The sequence below is a fragment of the Sylvia atricapilla genome, chromosome 2 (assembly GCF_009819655.1).
Source record: "Sylvia atricapilla isolate bSylAtr1 chromosome 2, bSylAtr1.pri, whole genome shotgun sequence".
Taxonomy (NCBI): Eukaryota; Metazoa; Chordata; class Aves; order Passeriformes; family Sylviidae; genus Sylvia; species Sylvia atricapilla.
In genome coordinates, this window is record NC_089141.1 from 98,885,750 (window position 1) to 98,903,933 (window position 18,184).

At 35.8% G+C, this 18,184-nt stretch overlaps 1 protein-coding gene across 1 annotated transcript in view; it reads right to left on the reverse strand.

Moving 5' to 3' along the window:
• The window catches only part of CTPS2 (CTP synthase 2), a 58,639-nt gene extending 41,483 nt beyond the window's left edge, over positions 1–17,156 (reverse strand). Inside the window, exons 1-12 of the mRNA XM_066313918.1 lie at positions 16,879–17,156; positions 14,556–14,726; positions 14,171–14,271; positions 12,243–12,359; positions 11,470–11,553; positions 8,845–8,925; positions 7,316–7,467; positions 6,935–7,067; positions 4,805–4,893; positions 3,948–4,042; positions 3,059–3,121; positions 2,428–2,471 (exon numbers count right to left, since the gene is read on the reverse strand). Coding sequence (XP_066170015.1) covers positions 2,428–2,471; positions 3,059–3,121; positions 3,948–4,042; positions 4,805–4,893; positions 6,935–7,067; positions 7,316–7,467; positions 8,845–8,925; positions 11,470–11,553; positions 12,243–12,359; positions 14,171–14,271; positions 14,556–14,726; positions 16,879–17,107 — 1,359 coding nt within the window. The 5' untranslated portion in view covers positions 17,108–17,156. The remainder of the gene's footprint in view (positions 1–2,427; positions 2,472–3,058; positions 3,122–3,947; positions 4,043–4,804; positions 4,894–6,934; positions 7,068–7,315; positions 7,468–8,844; positions 8,926–11,469; positions 11,554–12,242; positions 12,360–14,170; positions 14,272–14,555; positions 14,727–16,878) is intronic.
• Between the last annotated feature and the right edge of the window lie 1,028 nt (positions 17,157–18,184).

An 18,184-nucleotide genomic window follows, 5' to 3' on the forward strand; every position in this document is an offset into this window, starting at 1 on the left:
ACAACTGCCTGACAGGAGGTTGTAGCCAGATGGGGATCAGGTTATTCTCCCAGGCAGCCAGCAACAAGATGAGAGGAAATGGCCTCAAGCTGTGCCATGGGTTCAGGTTGGAAATCAGGACTAATTTCTTCTCTGGAAAGGTTGTTAAGCATTGGAATGGGCTGCCCAGGGATGTGGTGAGGTCATCATCTCCGGAGATGTTCAAGACACAAATATACGTAATACTTTGGGCCACGGTACAGTTGACAAGGTGGTATTTGGTTTAAGGTTGGACTTCACAATTTTGGAGATCTTTTCCAACCGAAATGATTCTGTGATTTTGTTTAATACTGAGTTACATGAGTACTTGATAATTGTAGTTTCTATTTGCAGCAAAAAAGTTCAGATTTCCATAGATGCAGAGAACAAAGATGAACACAAGAGACCAAAGTATTTTCCAAGTTCTTTAGATAAAACTATCAATTGCTTTAATACAGTTCTGGGTACCTGAATGCTTAGCAACTTAAGAAGTGATGTAAATAGATACGTATTTTATGATGCCCTCAGTTCCCCAGCCAAACTACATGTCATGTTTTGTTGCTTTTTAAAAAATAAAAGGAAATGTAACTACTGCCTCACCAGTACCTTTCTTCTCCCTCTTCAGTTTTTGAAGGAGAAGAAAGCAAAAGAAAAGTATACTGCTTCAGTCCTAAGTTAGCACACAATGACATCACAACCAATTAACTTTCTTGGATAATGAAACACCTACATCAGTTTGATAGTTCAAAAGCTTCAGTAACCTACTTCTCTTCCAATTGTTTTTATTGGTTATACAGAATATCTAAACAGCTTTCAGCACAAAATGGACTCTGCTAAGGCAGATTATTTAGGAGCTGTAATTATTGGTAGCGCAAATATCCCACTTGGAATGATTTACATTTGTTTCTTGTCCAGAACTGAAGTGTCAAAAATCAGATTAAGATGCTGAAATATGACTGTCAATAACCAATTTCAGAACCTTAATGCAGCTCAGAAAAACAGAATATCCATTACCCATACTGCAATGATAACAATTCCATTGTAAACAATGTATTAATCTTCTATGACACATACATTCTCTCCATTATTTTCTTAACTTTATGTCCACATAATTTTCTCTTTAACTTATCTACCTTACTTGCTCTTGAATGTGAACTGCAAATCACCCAGTTAAATACCATTAAATAAAACTGGCACTCAAAAAGCCCTAGAAATAAGGATGCCCCAGAACCAGTCTTCTGGAGTCTACCTTCTTACAACCTAAAATTTTACAGTGAGCTTTCAATATCTTCCACATTTTACAACATATTGCTATTATGAAATTGACCCCTGCAGTGAAAGAGTACATCTTGGCACATAGTCAAGGAGAAAGGAAGAGACTTCTAACTATGGCAAAGCCACAAATTTGATGCCAAAAGCAAAGTTTACCTTCACTCACCTGAGGACTTCTCCAAACCCCACCAAGTTCTAGCAGCAAGTCTCACCCTGAAACTCTGAACTCTTTAATTTACCTCCAAAAGTTAAGACTAGATTATCTTTCCTATGCAAACAAGCAACTTTGACAAACTGAGCAAATGCTCTAAAAACCCTCTCATTTGCACATTTCAGACCAAGCAGACATGAAAAAAAAAGTATGTTTGACTTGCAAATCCCAACAGAATTCTTTTGAAGGAAATTCATACAGAAACAGTAGGTCACTGTGAGCAACCCACCTAATTTGTTACTAGAGCAAATGTTTACATTTCACACGAAGATACTGCTTTATTTCTCATAATAATTTCTGTTCTTTTTAATTTTCTTAAAAACTCTCTTTCCCTGATCACTTTTAAGTTTTACTGCATTGCTAATGTGATGAAACCCACTCTAAAATGCTATCATCAGCATATGATGCAGAGAACCCTACCATATCTGAGACACTGACATTTTTGCCAAAAGAAGGACCATAAAATGCATGGGGAGGACAGGTGTAGTGGTTATTTATACTATATATATATAGGAAATATAAGATTTTTTCAATCCATTTCCATTTAATCCTTATTTTGTCATATAAATTTTTATTTTGGTAATAGATTGTGTTATACCTTTCAGCTCCCTTTTTTATTTTATTTGCTAGTAAAGCCAACCTTATCATTATTGTCTACCTCCAGCATGAGTTTACACACAAGGAAACTATTAGAAAAATTACAAAAATAAAGCTAAGGCGATTCACAGAAGCAAAAATGCAAATGGCAAGAAACTATCCAAAGAAAATACCTTTTTAAACAATATTGAGTAAGGACATCAGATATCACCTCATGTCCTACCACATAAAAATATACATAGATTTTAACACAGAGGTAACTCCCTTTTTAACAAAGATGTATATTCAGAAAACACATGCAGGGGAAAAAAACAGGTTTTTTTACTTACAACTGGGTTTTTTGTGTCTGGGTCAAATTCTGTAGAATTTGCATCTGGAACAGAAGTTCAAAGTAAAAACAGTACATTTGCTCTACATACACTACAAACTCACAACAGCTCTGTGGCATTTCAGGGCTTGTCTATATTTGTGCTACAATCTCACATCCTGCACCACTTTTGGAGCAATCACAGGAAGCATGTGACCTCAGACACATAAGTTCCCTTTCAAGCTTTCCACAACACTTTTCTCTCAGTTCTTAGTGTTATAAATTCATCGATAAGTTAAATATCCTCATACTACTGCTCAAATGGTTTTTGTTTGGCCACTCAGGCTAATGAAGGCAAGTGAGAAAAGCACTTCTCAGTTTTTACTTCTCCCCATCAGCACACTTCAGAAACAGACTACAGAGATGCATACTTTCTTCTACACTCTTTAGATCAAAAAACAGGCTTCAAACAATCTGCATACCAGAGAGTTCTTACTTCCTTGCATAGGGTCTTAGCTGAAAATGATCTTGCTGAAAGAGCTAAGTACCTAACAATCACAGGATCTAACAGTTCTACTAATAGACATACATATCACATAGAGAATAAAAATGCCTCTAAACAAATCATATTCACACCAGCACACTGAGCTCACCTTCCCAGTTCAAACAGTTTCTTGCAAATTCCACAACTGCTAACTGCATTCCCAGGCAAACTCCTAGAAGAGAAAACAAAAACTCCAGAATTTCCAGGACAAAGAATAGAACCAACTAAGTACTTGCTGTACTGTATTAAACTTGATTGCTTTGAAATCCTGGTATTCATTGCATATACACAGATTTACAAAAAGCTAAACCAAAAGTGGCTGCTCAATATAAAACTCACACTTCAAACTTGGCAGATTATAAACACATGTGACACAATTATCTGCTTTAAGCCCTTTCAAAGATATTTTATTCCTCTCATCTATTTTACCAATAATTACTGCAAAAGCTAAAAGCCTGGGTATATCCAGATTCAAACTTTGCTTTGGCAACTACTCAGACACTTAAAAAAAAAAAGGTAAGAAATGTGGAGTAGGAAGCAAAGCCTCAGAGGCACTTACACAAACAGCACTTAGCTTATAGGCCACATGACATCTTTGGACTTTACCGTAACAACATATACCAGTAAATCAAAAAAAAACCCAAACATTAAATATAGCAAAAGTGGTCCAAAGACACCTATGTTTTCTGCACACTGTTTAATAAAGATAATTATACTGATATAATTAAAATGAGAAGCAAAGACTCTCCATTTTTGTACATGCAAATTAAACCTTTCCAGAAGGGACAGTCTTTTTTTTCTTTCCTCATACAGCATATGTGGAAGGACTATGCTCCTGGGGATTGTTTACACATCAGATAGTCACAACACCACACACAGTTCCCTAAGACAGTTCCTTCCCTAATGTGGGGGTTTGGGTTTTTGGTTTTTTTCAATCAAATCAATTAGGTCGCTATACATCTCCTAAACACAGTAATTTCTCACTCTAATGATCTTACCAAGAAAAGGTTTTTTCTTTGTTCTTGCCCAGGAGATAGCTTGGAGTTTGCCTTCTGTTCCTCTAATTCCAAAACCTCCTGGGACCAGAATGCCACTGTAATTACAACCATATGTAAAAGAATTAACATGTAGAATCAAGCCAGCAGAGAAATCCACACAACTTGAAGATTCTTGAGGTTATAACTAAGCAAGGACAATTCATGAATGGCATGTTTCATATGACCATTCAGAATACAAAGAAACTCTACATTTGGAGGTTTGTTTCATCTACCCACTTCAATTCTCATCTGACCAACATCACACTTCACAGTGAAATTACCACTGCTTAAATATTGTTCAAATTAACTAGCTATATATTCACTACTTAAAATCCTAAGACCCCAAGTTTAGATCTTCTAATACCAAAACAATGAAATGCATCTAGAAAAGAAAAAATATCCCTTTAAAAATACAATTTGAAATCCTAGCAATCATTCTTAACAGAGACATTCGCAGTGTGCATTTACAAGCACATTTCACTATGCTGCATGTTGACAACAAAAAGCTTTGACAACTGATCTGCACTGTAAAGAAAGTCCAGATATCCAAAAAAGCAAAACAACAACAAAAAAATCAAAATCCTAAACCAACAACCAAAAAACTGCCGTTTGTCTAAAGAGATTAAGCAGACTTTGAGGATATACAATGATACTTCAATTTGCTGAAGCTTTTCACCACCCATGCAATTTATCCTTTCATATAAGTAACAGAAGTCTGGATGCATTGAAAAATTGTTTGATTTATTGAAGCATTTTTCATCACATGAAATAAATATCATGCTCTGCATTTGGGATACAGAATGCCCAATGTAACTTACTCTGCTTTGCACAGTTTGTGCCATGCCTGGTGATATTTCACTGAGTTCTCTGCTTCCATAGAACGTTCAAGTTCTGTTGAATCTATGTACTAATAAAGAAAAATACACAATGAAATGGTCTCTTCTTCCACAGAAAGAGCAGCAGACTGAATATAATCTAAGTATTAAGAGAAATTATTAAGATTTTCAAGTGAATTTGCCAACAAACCTGTAATAACTTCACTGAAGACCCAGTATCTGCTTTCAAGACTGAGTGTTCGCTCTAATTGCAGCAATCTGTGCCCTTTCCTCTGCACATAGCTCAGGAGCTGTGTCTGCCTACAGCCCTGTTTGGCACCCTCCAGGTAAACAGACTAACTAGAATTCTTTGTAACTCTGAACCCAGCTTACTTTCCTATGGCAACCAGGGCCAGCTGAGGAGTGGTGCTGATCTTACTCTGTCATCCCAATGGGATGAGGCCAGGATGTTTATTTTCCTGGCTTTTGGGTGCCACAGCTTGTCCAATCTTATTATAAGACTGGAAAAATCTGCACTGTCTGTGAGAAAGGTGTTCCTGGGGACTCTTGGGTAGAAAGGGAGAAAAACTTGTTGTCTATGCCCTACTAGAAATACTGCATTAGAATCTCTAGTGTCATTGAAAAGCACAGCTCCTGATGCATCACTAGAGTGAAGTGAGGGGACAACGTACTGCACTGGGGACACAAAAGATCAGAGTTTGATTTTGGGTTTTGTCAGTCTTTTTCTCACATTAACATAATTAACCACATTCTGATATAGAGTTCATCCTCCACAAAAAGGAGATCATCTGAAATGGCAGAACTCACCTTTGTACAGAAAAAGGCAACTGACAAGGAGATTGCTCAGTTTCCCAGACAAGACTGCTTTCTAGCAAATATTTTCTCTACTTTTTCCACATTCCAGAAGGCATCAAAAATACAACAGAGAAATAACTACTTTTAAGTGTTGCCATTCTATACTATAAGAATGTTACAACATCAACTAAAAAGACACTGTGATACTGCAAGGTTGGAAAGAGAAATTAATGACAGTTGGAGTTAATTGTATTTTCCTTGTCAAACACATTGAGAAGGAACATTTATCAGTAAAAGAAGTACCAATGCTTCATCATTCAGATTAAGCAGTTCCTTCAGAGCATGGGATTCTACTGAGGACCTTTGGGCACAAACACTAAATGGAGGTTTGGACAGTGGGAGCTGGGCCTGTTAACATTTCAACACTGCACTGGAGCTCAGCAACCATCAGTTTTCATGCTTACTAATGCAGAAGCCCCACCAAAATTAAAAAATCAGCTGCACATGAAGCTTGCTGTGCATTTGCAGACAGGGCAACTTCCAGCTTTTTACTAAAAGCAAAGCTATTTTTCATATCAATAAAAATTTCCCACTCTGCAACTGTGAATACAAAACATTACAGTGGCACAATCATATAGGTCAGAAAGGACATGGAGAAGTCTCCAACCTTACTCCCTCCTCAAATCAAGTCAAATTAGAGCAGGCTGCTTAGGATCATTTCCAGTCAGAATCTAAAAATTTCCAGGGATTGGTTCTGGCCGTTCCCACTTTCTTGTTTCTTCATGTACACAGAAATAACTTTTTAGAGTATTAGCTAATAATCTTCCCAGGGAACAAAAAAAAGCTGACCACCTGCCATTTCCCCAAATCCTAATTTTTGCCTTTTTTTTTTTTTTTAAGACTGGTACATTTGCCCTTTTCTAATCATACAATAATTAGGTTGGAAAGGAAAACCTGACTGTTAACCCAGGACTGCCAAGTTCACCACAAAACTATGTGTCATGAAAACAGTGAAATCTAACTATGATAGTAAATATAAATTTGCAGATAAAGTCTGCTTTTTCATTAGATCCAGTTTTGACTAATTCCAGTGTTCCTTTCAGGTAAGTTTAGTTCCAAATAAAAATAATTAAATCTGTAAACATTTCTTTTAAAAAATGAGATGATTGGCTAGTCTGTATTTATCTGCATGATTCATTTTCTAATTTTCACATGAATTAAAACTGCCTCACATGATGGGAACTAGTAGATAACCACAGAATGATACAATAGTAGAATCAAAGTATTCCTGAGAGAAAAAGCCAAAAATATGCTCACCATTAAATCCAGTTTGTAATTAATTGCCAGTGCAGAGTGTTCCAAAGCTTTGAAAACAGATGCATAGCAGTCACTTAATTTTGTGTACTTGCCGACGAGAGCTATGGAACACACCTTCAGCAACCTTTCATACCTGACAAAAACAAGTTCTTCAGTTACTATGCCAAATTTCACAAAAAAACCCTCAACATTTTGGCAGTGTTTGCTTTTTCTTTAACTCCACAAAATATCTCCTAAAATTTCCAAACTGCCAATGGTTTTAAACCCAGAGCATTCACAAGTGTCAAGCACACCCAATCAGTCCAGTTTGGTGACTTCATAGCTGCTAAAACCTAACTAGAATTACAGCACTTCTAGAGAAAGTAGCAGGACATAGAATACCTGCAAGCCATTTTCTTCCACTTCATCAGAAGATCACTTGGCTGGTCATCAATAGGTAAATTTAGCCTCTGTTTAAAATACTTAATGATGCCTTGCTCCTCCAATAGGATTGGAACACGGTAAGTAGAAGAAACATCATGAATAAATATTACCTAACAAAAAAAGGTAGAACATGAAAAACTTACATAAATTTTTCATAGGAAACATTCATTCTGCTTTTGGATACTACATGCTTTTTTTATTCTACATTCTGGTTTTTAAATATGTTCCTTTTGAATGAGCAGGACAGCACAGCTAATATTTAATGTTCCATTAAATCTACAAGAAAAAAGTTAAAAATTTACTTAAAAAGTAAATAAGTGTTTACTTCTCCTTCACACCATCATACAGGCTTGTCAAGCCTATGAATGCATCAGTTTTAATGCAAACATCCAGCCTCAAAAGCACTCATGCTTGCTAGCATTTCCTTCCTGCTCTCTCAAATCCTGAGAAGTATTAATCATGAAGGCAAGAAAACAAATTAAACATAACAAAACAGACCCAATTTGGTTGTGACAGTCTTCTAGAAGTATTTTGTTAATGAGCTAGGCTATGTAATTATAGAGTACAGTCCATTTAAGGACCTTTTTGTTAAGAACGCATTTATAAACTGCATCCAAGCTACCAGCAATGAAGCTGATTGTGCTTGGTTTACCTGAGATCACAGAGCTCAGAAGCCTGAGCATAAGTGTTCTCTTCCCTGAAGACATGAACAGTAAAGGATACTCTCTTTGTTACCCTGTTCATCACAAACTCTGTACATGTGCATGTTGCCCCATGCCTCTCTGTGCCCATTCAATCTGAAATGACACACAGCCACTTGCACCTCTTGTACCTTCAGCATTATCCATTGCATTATATACATTGAAGAGTAAATTCTCTCACTTGCAAAAATATTAAAGAGCAGACAAATCAATCAAAATTAACATTTGAATAGCAATGAATTGCAAACTATTAAGGGAAAAACCAGACACGAATTATAGAAGAATATATAACTACACAGTAGAAGCACGCTTAAGGACATAACTAGTCTGTTACATATTATCACAGTAAGAGTGGTCACATGGCTCTCACTATCTGTGGACATAAGCAAATCACCTAGCTTTAACCACACTTGGTTCATCCATAATTATAATCACCTGAGATGACTTATGAGTAATAAATACATAATAATAAATCATGAGTAAAACCAGCCATAGTTGTGAAAACTGTACAGTTTCATGCTATGTATAACAACTAACCATGCACTCAAAATCTATTTTATTAGCTTTTACATAACATGTAAAATATGTATATAGCATTTAAATTATTAACAAGTGACATAAAACTTAACATATATACTCCTGATATTTTGAAAATTCTATAGCATCCATAACAGCAAGATAAAAATTATGAAAACAATTACATATGAATGAAACAGTCAGAAGCTGAAAACAGAAATGCACAGAAATATTTGTATACTTTCCCACATGTAATATTGAAGTACAGACCTGCTCAGGCTCCACATGACAAAACATGGATATCTTCTCCTTCACAGCCATCTCTATAGGTTTTGCACTTCTGCAGACAATCTGTCATAACAGAAGGAAAAGCTTCAAATATTTATTAGGCAAACCAATAGAAGATCCTCAATATTTCATAGAGAAATTAATCTCCTTTGGAAGCAGAGCACCAACAAATGTACCATTTTTTACTCTTTTCCCTCTTTTGGAGTTCTACTATACATCATAGCTCACAAATATCTACTAGCAAGGCAGAAGTAAACCAGTCACCTGCCCATACTGACCAATTTTTATTCATCTTTCATTGGCATTCTCTGTAATATTGTTGCCTCATTCTTCTTTCTTGCAGCTACTGTTGAAATACTCTTTACCTCAAGTCTAGCAGCTCTATGAGTATGAATAAGATGAATCAAAAAGAATATTGTAATCTCATCAGTAAGATCAGATTTAAATTGAGACCAGAGTATTTCAGTATCTTTTTAATTTATTCATCATGACAAAAAGTAGGCCAAAGAAGAGAAAACTAATTCATAATTATATGGAGTTTTTACTGGTGCTAGTATTTTGCTGATACATTTAAACCCCAGTAATTTTAGAAAACTTAGATAATTTTTAATCACCAAAGAAAATAATCATATGCTTTGGTGTTTGTTTTATGGGGTCTTTTTTCACATTATGTAACTCCAAACAACCAGATCAAAGGGCAGAACTGCTCTAGGAACGTGCCTACTGATTACTCAGTCTACTCCCTTAAGCCACTTTGAAACCTGAAAGTGTAACAAAAAGTAGGATGATCCTGTCAGGAGATTAGTTCATTTCTTTCCCTATCTTTCTAGCAAATGTAACTAGTTAAATTATCAAGCCCTTTTGCTCAGAAACTTGTAGCTGCCCTTTGATCACCTTGCTAATGCAGCTTAGCTACACTGATACTGATGGAGTCTAATTAACTTACCGTGACCCTAGAAGTAATTCTAGAAACAGAAAAAAAAAAAAAAAAAGCCAAGTATAGGGGAATATGAGTGCACTTTTAAATCAAAATGTAATTAGGAAACAATCTGTACATTCTATTCACTTAAGCACAATTCATATGTAAAATTTGGTAGAGTTTGAAGCTGCAAGTGTAATTCATAAACCTTGACGAGCACATGAGTAAACATGATTTGAAATCTATTTTCCATCTTGCGGAGACAAACTTAAAGTTAATGCAGACACAGAAATCACAAATATCAGAATCAGCACAAAAATAACAAAACAACAATAAAAACAGCAGAGATGCACTGCAAAGGAGGAACAAAACACACACAAGATGAGGAACAATTGAATCCAACAGGGCAGCTCTGACAAGTGCATACTCAGAGTGCTGCATCAGAGTACAGGATCTCTGCAGCCACAGCCCGTTCATTTGGCACTCAGAACCCCCTGGAGTGAACATAGAGGCTGGGGGCTCTGTGTTCACACAGGGCTGAGCAGCCACACCAGGGCTGCCCAGGAGCAGGCAGGGAGGCAGCAGGGATTCAGAGGATGAGCTGGGCTCAGCTCTGGCAGCACAGCTCATGGAGGAAGGTCTCCTGGCTACTGCTGTAGGAGCAGCCCCATGTGCTGCCCTGGCCAAGACGGCAACCATTTAAATATTGTCCTGAAGCAGCACTCAAGAAACTTTGTAAGGGGACCAAGAGGCTGCACGCCAAATGAGATCTGTCCCTGCTTCAGGTGTCAACAGCAGCAGTCAAAAACCAAAAATGGCACTGTGCTCCTGGCAGTCCCAGAACTGCCCCAGGCAAGAACCCAAGATGCAAGACAGTGACTATGTTTGTCTGTTCTCCTTTCATTATAGACACCCACTTAAAAGACTTTTAAAAGAAAATTATTTTTTGGAGGGAAGGGAGAAGTCAGAACCTGGTAATTGCCTTAAAGGCCTTAAAAATGCACAGGCAACTTTCCCTATGCTATTAGCACTTCAAGAGGGATTCTGGAGATTAGGCCCTGAAACTTGGAACACAGTACAACATTACGTTAGTAAAAGTCCTTCCACAAGCTGTTTACAATTACCATGTCACAACCATTTGACACCAAACACATCTTTCATATATCCTATTTCCAAATCCATTGGTTTTGTAGTTAAAACACACTCATTCAGAAACATAAAATGAAAGTTAAAAAAAAAACAGAAAGAAACACAACACAGAATTTGGTTGTGTGACTATCTTCTTAAGAATCATTTTTCTTTTTTGAGGATATACACATTGCTTCTTCTTAATAATGCATTAAAAATTCTCAGTGTTACAAAACAGAAACATTCTAGGTCTTCCTACAAAGTGAAATGAGATTTCATTTATTTTTAGCAGTGAAGACATATTTTTGTAAAAAGATGCTTTTACAAGAACATAGCTACAGTCCCGAGATACTGCAAGAAGTTAGTTGAATTAAGTCAGCTTAGAGTGTTTTTGAGTAATTTGATTTCCTGTGGCTTTAATGGAGATATGCAGCACATATTTTGCATTTCTTCAAAAGTTCTCATCTATCCTGAGAGACTACAGCTTATTCTTTGAACACAGGTTATGCAAGGATATTTCTAGATGACCTATAAATAAATATCTGTATTTATTGACTCACCAAATCTGGAGACAAGCCTAGACCCCTCAGTGCTCGAACACTGTTCTGTGTTGGTTTTGTCTTCTGTTCACCAGTAGCATTAGGCTGGAAAGGCACATTTTGAAAGCTCAAACAGCAACTAACATCTACTAACAAAGCAGTTACAGATTAAAAGAGAAAATTTATTGCAAGCAATAAAATTTTCAGGAAATAAACACATCCAGAGAAAGCCCTAATATGCCAGAAACAGAAATGGAACCACCGTTATTACTTGTATATGAAATACTGTGAAGAAACCACGGGTTCCAATTCAAGATCAAGTTCATTCAGTTGTTTTTGTTTTCAGAGAAAATTTCCATATAATTGGCTCAGGCAGAAGAAGAGGAAGACTTCAAAAGTTAGATTTGGCTAAAAAATGGAGAATGTCCAATACAGCACAAAGCCTTCAGTGCCTGTCCTTGGAATATTCAGATGTAGTAAATAATTCTGTTCTCAATACACAAAATTAATCCTACCAATTGCTGTACCAATTGCTCTAATCCACAGATGCAGTTGGTAATTAGCTTTTTGTCTGTAGAAGGTAAAATCTATCATCATTACAAACATTTGCTTACCAAAATATTCCCAGTGAGTAGTGAAGCAAAATTTAGAGTTCAAATGAAAAAATACTTTGTCTTGTACAAGGAATTATAGTGGTCTTGACCTAACTCCAGCATGAAAGGGTTAATAAGATAAGTACACAAATATAAAGTCAATATAGAGTAAAGTTTATTTTATTAATTCTAATAACTTACCTGTGGTACTAGGCTAACATGTATATTACAGAAGTTCTCTCTTTTTGCTTTGAACTGAAACTGTCTAAATGCTTCAACAAATGGCATTCCTTCAATATCTCCAATGGTTCCACCCAGCTGAAAAGGAAATGGATATGTCCAGAAATGGATATGTGGCAGAAAGCAAAAACAAAATAAAAGAAGTCTCTTATATATTTCAAGATATTTTCTAAAACTTTTACCTCATAAAAAAAAAAATAAACCAAAAAACCCAAACCTGATAATTGAAATTTGCAAAGATACTCTACAAAGTGCTTTTATCTACTCTGCACAGTTTGTTTCTTGTGGAAAACATTAAACAATTTTCCAGTTTTGTTATGTTCACTTTCCACCAAATACAGCAGCTTCCCACGGGAAGATGTGTGGTGCTCCTGAATAATACATGCTTCACACTGCCTTCAAAGCGGGGAACCAGCAATCAATAGTTAAGCAGATGTGAAGATTTTCATATAGAAAAATTTATTTCCTGTCAGATTAACAAATATTTGTGATTAACTAGAGACATTTCTCAGTATTATCATGGCTTTCCAATATCACTGATTGCTTATTAACAAACCAATGCAAAACTAAGTCCATGCTGAAATTTATTTATGAAAACAGAAATCGGATGCCTTTCAAAGACATGGAGAGCTACAGCAGACTAAGTCCTGAATAAGCTGCTTTGCACACAAGTCTGATGAAATAGTTATATTTCAGAATGATCTTTTTGTGCCACCAAGTGGTTCTTGACAGAATTACATATTTCTGTTCATCCAGTACCAGAAAAACTGACAACTACATTTGTACATCACACACGTTTAGTCTAACTCCTCCAGGATTTTATGACAGAAGAATGTTACAAATATTTTTGGAGTACTGAAGGAAAATAATTTTATCAGGCTGGAGCTATAAGTTTGTAACAAGAAAAGAAAACAAAACAAAACAAACAAACACCCCCCCCACAAAAAAACCCAACAACCTGTAGTTAAAGGACTGATCTGAACATCACTTATTAATGGTTTTGTGCAACTTTGTTATTTATTTTTTCATATTTATTTGACTCACTGTGAACATCATAAAAAGATCTACAGCTACACTTGTAAGTATTTCAATCAAGGCAGATTATTCTGCACATCAAACACTGAGTAGTTCTGCTGCTGGGTCACAAAGCTTATGGTACTGTTGATTGCAGTGGTCACTTCTGGAATTAAATCTGTTAAATCTTCTGTCAAATTCTCAAGTATAATCTTTTTTCATTATTTTCTGCTGTAATAGTACTGCTAGCAATTAATGGCTTCCATCTAGTTGTCTCAATACTCTGCTATGGTGTGGATAAAAACTCATTGTTTCCATTGTGCAAAACATCAGAGGTTAAGAAATTAACAAAGTTGCTTTCAAAGACCTTAACATCAGAAAGTGGCAAACTAACTTACACATTGTTTAAATATATTCCTTTACCACATTCCTTTATGACCACAAGCAACAAGATGAACATTTGAAGTTCTATGGAAAGCTAGAATGCTAAAGGTTCTTCTACTGACCATAGGAGACTTCAGGTATTACACAAGTTTTCTCAATACTATTAACAGTATAAAGCGTCAGTCAAACATCTGGACCTTGGAATAAACAGCTCACATTACAGTAACTGTTTTAATTCTCTAAGTTAATAAACTCTCAAGAAGCTCAATTTCAGCTGTATTCTAGAGTGGATTTAGTCAAGTAAACAGAAGCTGTAGAGAGAAGACCATGCCTATCCCTTTCAGAACTAACCAAAGAACACAGAATGCATCTTTTAATTTCTGCTTTCCATAAAACTTCAGTCTGACCTTTTTACAGTAAGGAGCAAAGAGAAAGCAAACGAGCTCATTGTGTTCACTGCAGATAAACGACCTAAAAAGTTCCATACTTACCTCAATTACACAGATTTGTGGCTCTTTTTTGTCATCATCCACTGGAACTTTTGCCTGATTCATTACCCATTCCTGAACTGCATCAGTAATGTGTGGAACAACTACAAAACAAAACCAAAGAAGGCAAGCACAGCTTCCTTTAGGCCCATATACTAATTTTTGCATTCAAAAAGGTTAAAGTGAGGAAAGTCTAGAAGAAACTACTAGGCCCTTTGTCTAGTTCTCCTTTGTTTGAGCCCAGAAACCAACCATCACAGGAATATACCCATATCTTTTGGAAGGAAAAAAGAAGTAAGGTGGTGGGGCAAGAGGCAGTCTGTTCTAGCTGATCCCTTCTTTTGTAAAGACTGAACAGACTAGTCTCCCACAAAATTAAAAATATTACCTTGAACGGTTTTTCCCAGATAATCACCATGTCTTTCTTTATTAATGACATGCTGATATATCTTTCCAGTGGTGATATTGTTATCTTTATAGAGATTGATGTCCAAAAATCTCTCATAATTTCCCAAATCTAAGTCAACTTCTCCACCATCATTCAATACAAAAACTTCACCTGAAAAAAGAAAGCAAAAACAGACAGAAAAACAAAAAAATAATCAAGAAATTATTAAACACACAGCACGAATACCACAGATATCTTAAAATAGAAGAAAAAAATTTAAATTATATATGACAACATATAAATAAAGCCCATACTGCAACTCAATCTGCATTGTCATTCCGTATGACTTAATATCCAAGTCATTAGTTTTACATCTAATGTCAATTCCTCAGATACATATAGTTTTGCAAATAAAATGTAAGTTATATTGCCAAAATATTTAAGCAACATAAATATTTAACCAGCATTTCAACAGCAGAATAATCCTTCATTGGAAGAAACCAATCTCTAGGAATCATAAATCAGCAACAGATAAAATATTAATTTACCTGCAGGAAAGAAAAACTATGCCTTTATAAGCATGAATTATTATACATGATCAAAGTGTTTCACTATAAATTCTTGTTGTTTGGATCTATTTTAATGATTGAGGCTTAGATCAGGTGTAAAGTTATGATGAACAAAAATGCTTCTTCAAACATGATGACCATTTCTGTGTTGGTTGTTTCACCCAGTATATTTGTGTCCACAGCAAAGGCTATTTCTGACCCTGAAAAGTCCACTTAAAATACCCTCCAGGTTCACACTTTTCTTAGCCCTCTAAAGGGTCTCTAAATTCTAAATCTAGTCAACTACTGACAGAAATCAAGTGTCTAGATCTTGAGGTAAGGCTAGAAAGCTCTTCAGAAAAACTGTAAATATTTTTGCCATGACCCAATAAATCCATGGCAAAACAAGTTACACAGAAATATATATCCCACCAGAATACAACACACCACTTCAATGAAATGTCTAACAAATCACTCCAATGTATACAACAGAGTAGAATTATGCCTGATTCTGTGAGGCACTGAATACATCCCCTATACTAAGTCATCATTTCTGTCAAGAAGCAGAGTGGAATCAACATTTCTCTTAAGCAGGCCTTGGAAGAAAAGAATAAAAAAAAATTATTAAAAAGCCTCTAGAGTTTACTTGAAAACAGTAAATTAATCATATCATTCTTATTTCTGTCAGAATGTTAATGAAGGAGGCTCACCGTTCCAGCTCATGTAACTTCATCTACTACACAGCAAGCCAATGTTTCTTCACAAGCAGTAAGAAATTTCTCAGTGAAAAAAGAATTACAGGCCATAATGTTCCCCCTCCCCTGTACCTGGTCCAGGGAAGGAATATATCCTCACAATCTCAAGTCATCACAGGAGTCTTATGACCCACTCAACTGCTTAAGCAGCAGCACATGTGCTCCTTAAAGTGCAGCAAATTTTGCTTTTTCACAGAAGTCTCGTGCTCTGCTTTTTCTCTACTTTAAAAGCAAAGTAGCATTTTTTCAGTTAAGGAAATATACATATTTATCTCCAGTTCCAAAAATTTTGGTGTGGACTAAAAGTTAGCAAATAAAGTCAAAAACATAAAAATAATTAGAAATGTCTGCTGGCTGAAGACACTTTGCAAATCATTGTTTTTAATAAATGTACAAGTAACAAGCCACACAGCTGAAGGAACATGTAACATTATGAATAAAACGTCTTGTAACTCATCAGCAACAGTTAATACAACCAATGAGGCTCAGAGAAACAATAAATCAAATTATGCATTTACTTTAAAATCATATCATTAGCAGGTTCTCTAAGCTTCACAAATCTTTTTGACCAGATTTTTTTTACTAAAATGAGAACTCAAGCTAACATCCATGAAGGCACTTACATTAGAAGGCACTCATACCCAAAGAACTGCATTCTCAAGTAACTGTTAAGGACTTAAGGTTCAAATAAGTTTCATAGCACTATTAAAAAGGAGTTTTTAATCAAGTTGAACTGAAGATAGTATTAACTGAACAAGGCTTATAGCTAGGATTTTCCCAGTATAGTGGTATTTTAGATAAAGAAAGCATCTGCTCGTAACAGTATCTTCAAAAAAAAAGGCTTCTGTTTCTTAACTTAGAGCAAACAGTGTCCTTGAGAACAGAGTAAGCAATAAACATTCAAAATAATGCTAAAACAACTTGTAAACACCATACTATTGGTTTTGAAAAAATAAAACCAGAACACATTATTGTAAACACAAATGTCCGTGCGAAAGGGAACAGCACTAATCTTCATACCATGTTCATATGGTGAAAAGGTTCCAGCATCTATGTTTATGTAAGGATCAATTTTGATTGCAGTGACACGTAGACCACATGATTTCAGAATGGTGCCAATGCTGCTTGCAATGATCCCTTTGCCAATGCCTGAGATGACACCACCAGTTACCAGGATGTACTTCATTGGAAAATCAGCACACATGCACAGACCTTGAGCTGGAAAATCTAAAAAAACAAACGTGCACATCTGGTGAACATCACTGTCTGGGAAGACCACAGACTCAAACTGCAAAGAATCTAAATTGAAATGACCTTCAGCAACATACAATAAAAATGATCATTTTGGAATCTGGGAGCAGGATGCACCTCTCCCAGGTTATACACCAGTATGTAAGATGAACAGCTGTCTTGTCCCTAAACAAGTCTGATGAGGCTGATGTACACACAGAGCCGAGGTATTAATTTACAGTTCTACACAGAAAGGGATGCTGGGTGGCAAATCCACAAAAGGACTACAAAAACTTTTTACTATTTATACATTTTAGCAAAGGCATCAGTGTTCATCAGCCACAAGCTGCATTTTTCCACCCATCTGAGACAGGATGACTTAGATCTCACCTGTAAATGGAATCACATTCCATTCAGATGGCTGTGGAGGATAATCACTGAACAAGTTCTGAACAGTGACAGCATGGCTCCCCATAGAGCAAGAACTCTAGAGTCAAGAAAATCTTTCCTTATGTAAACACCCAATTTACCAAAACAACAAGCAACAGCACATGATCTAATGGCCCTCAGTATAAATTAAAGCATGTGATTCTTAAGCTGTTGGTATAAAGCAGCAGATAGTCAATAAACATTTTTATTCTTCTTTTTATTATACTAAAGTAACATAAATACGGCTTGGCTCTTCAGGAGACTGAGTTCAGGAATGTAACAATGCTTGTTATCAACACTCTTACATTTCTGGTAATAGGAATTATTAAAAATATTTGCTTATCAATATGATCAAAAGGAGAACCATAACCACTGAACGTATTTAACTCAGGAGAAAAAGGAATGTAAAGGATTAACTTCTCCCTGCCATTTAATTTTAATATGCAATTATTTTAATAGCAAAGATTTTAAGACTTGGACCCTACCACCTCTGTTTCAGACTATTCCTTCAGAACTCAGCCGACTTAGCTGTAAACACTAACATCATAAACATCCAAGCCATTTTCAAAGCTCTTTTCAGGAAAATAGGGGGGATAATTTCAACAACGGTATAAATCTTGAGTACATGCCACTTTAGAACTCTTAAATCTTGCTTACAGAAAGCAAA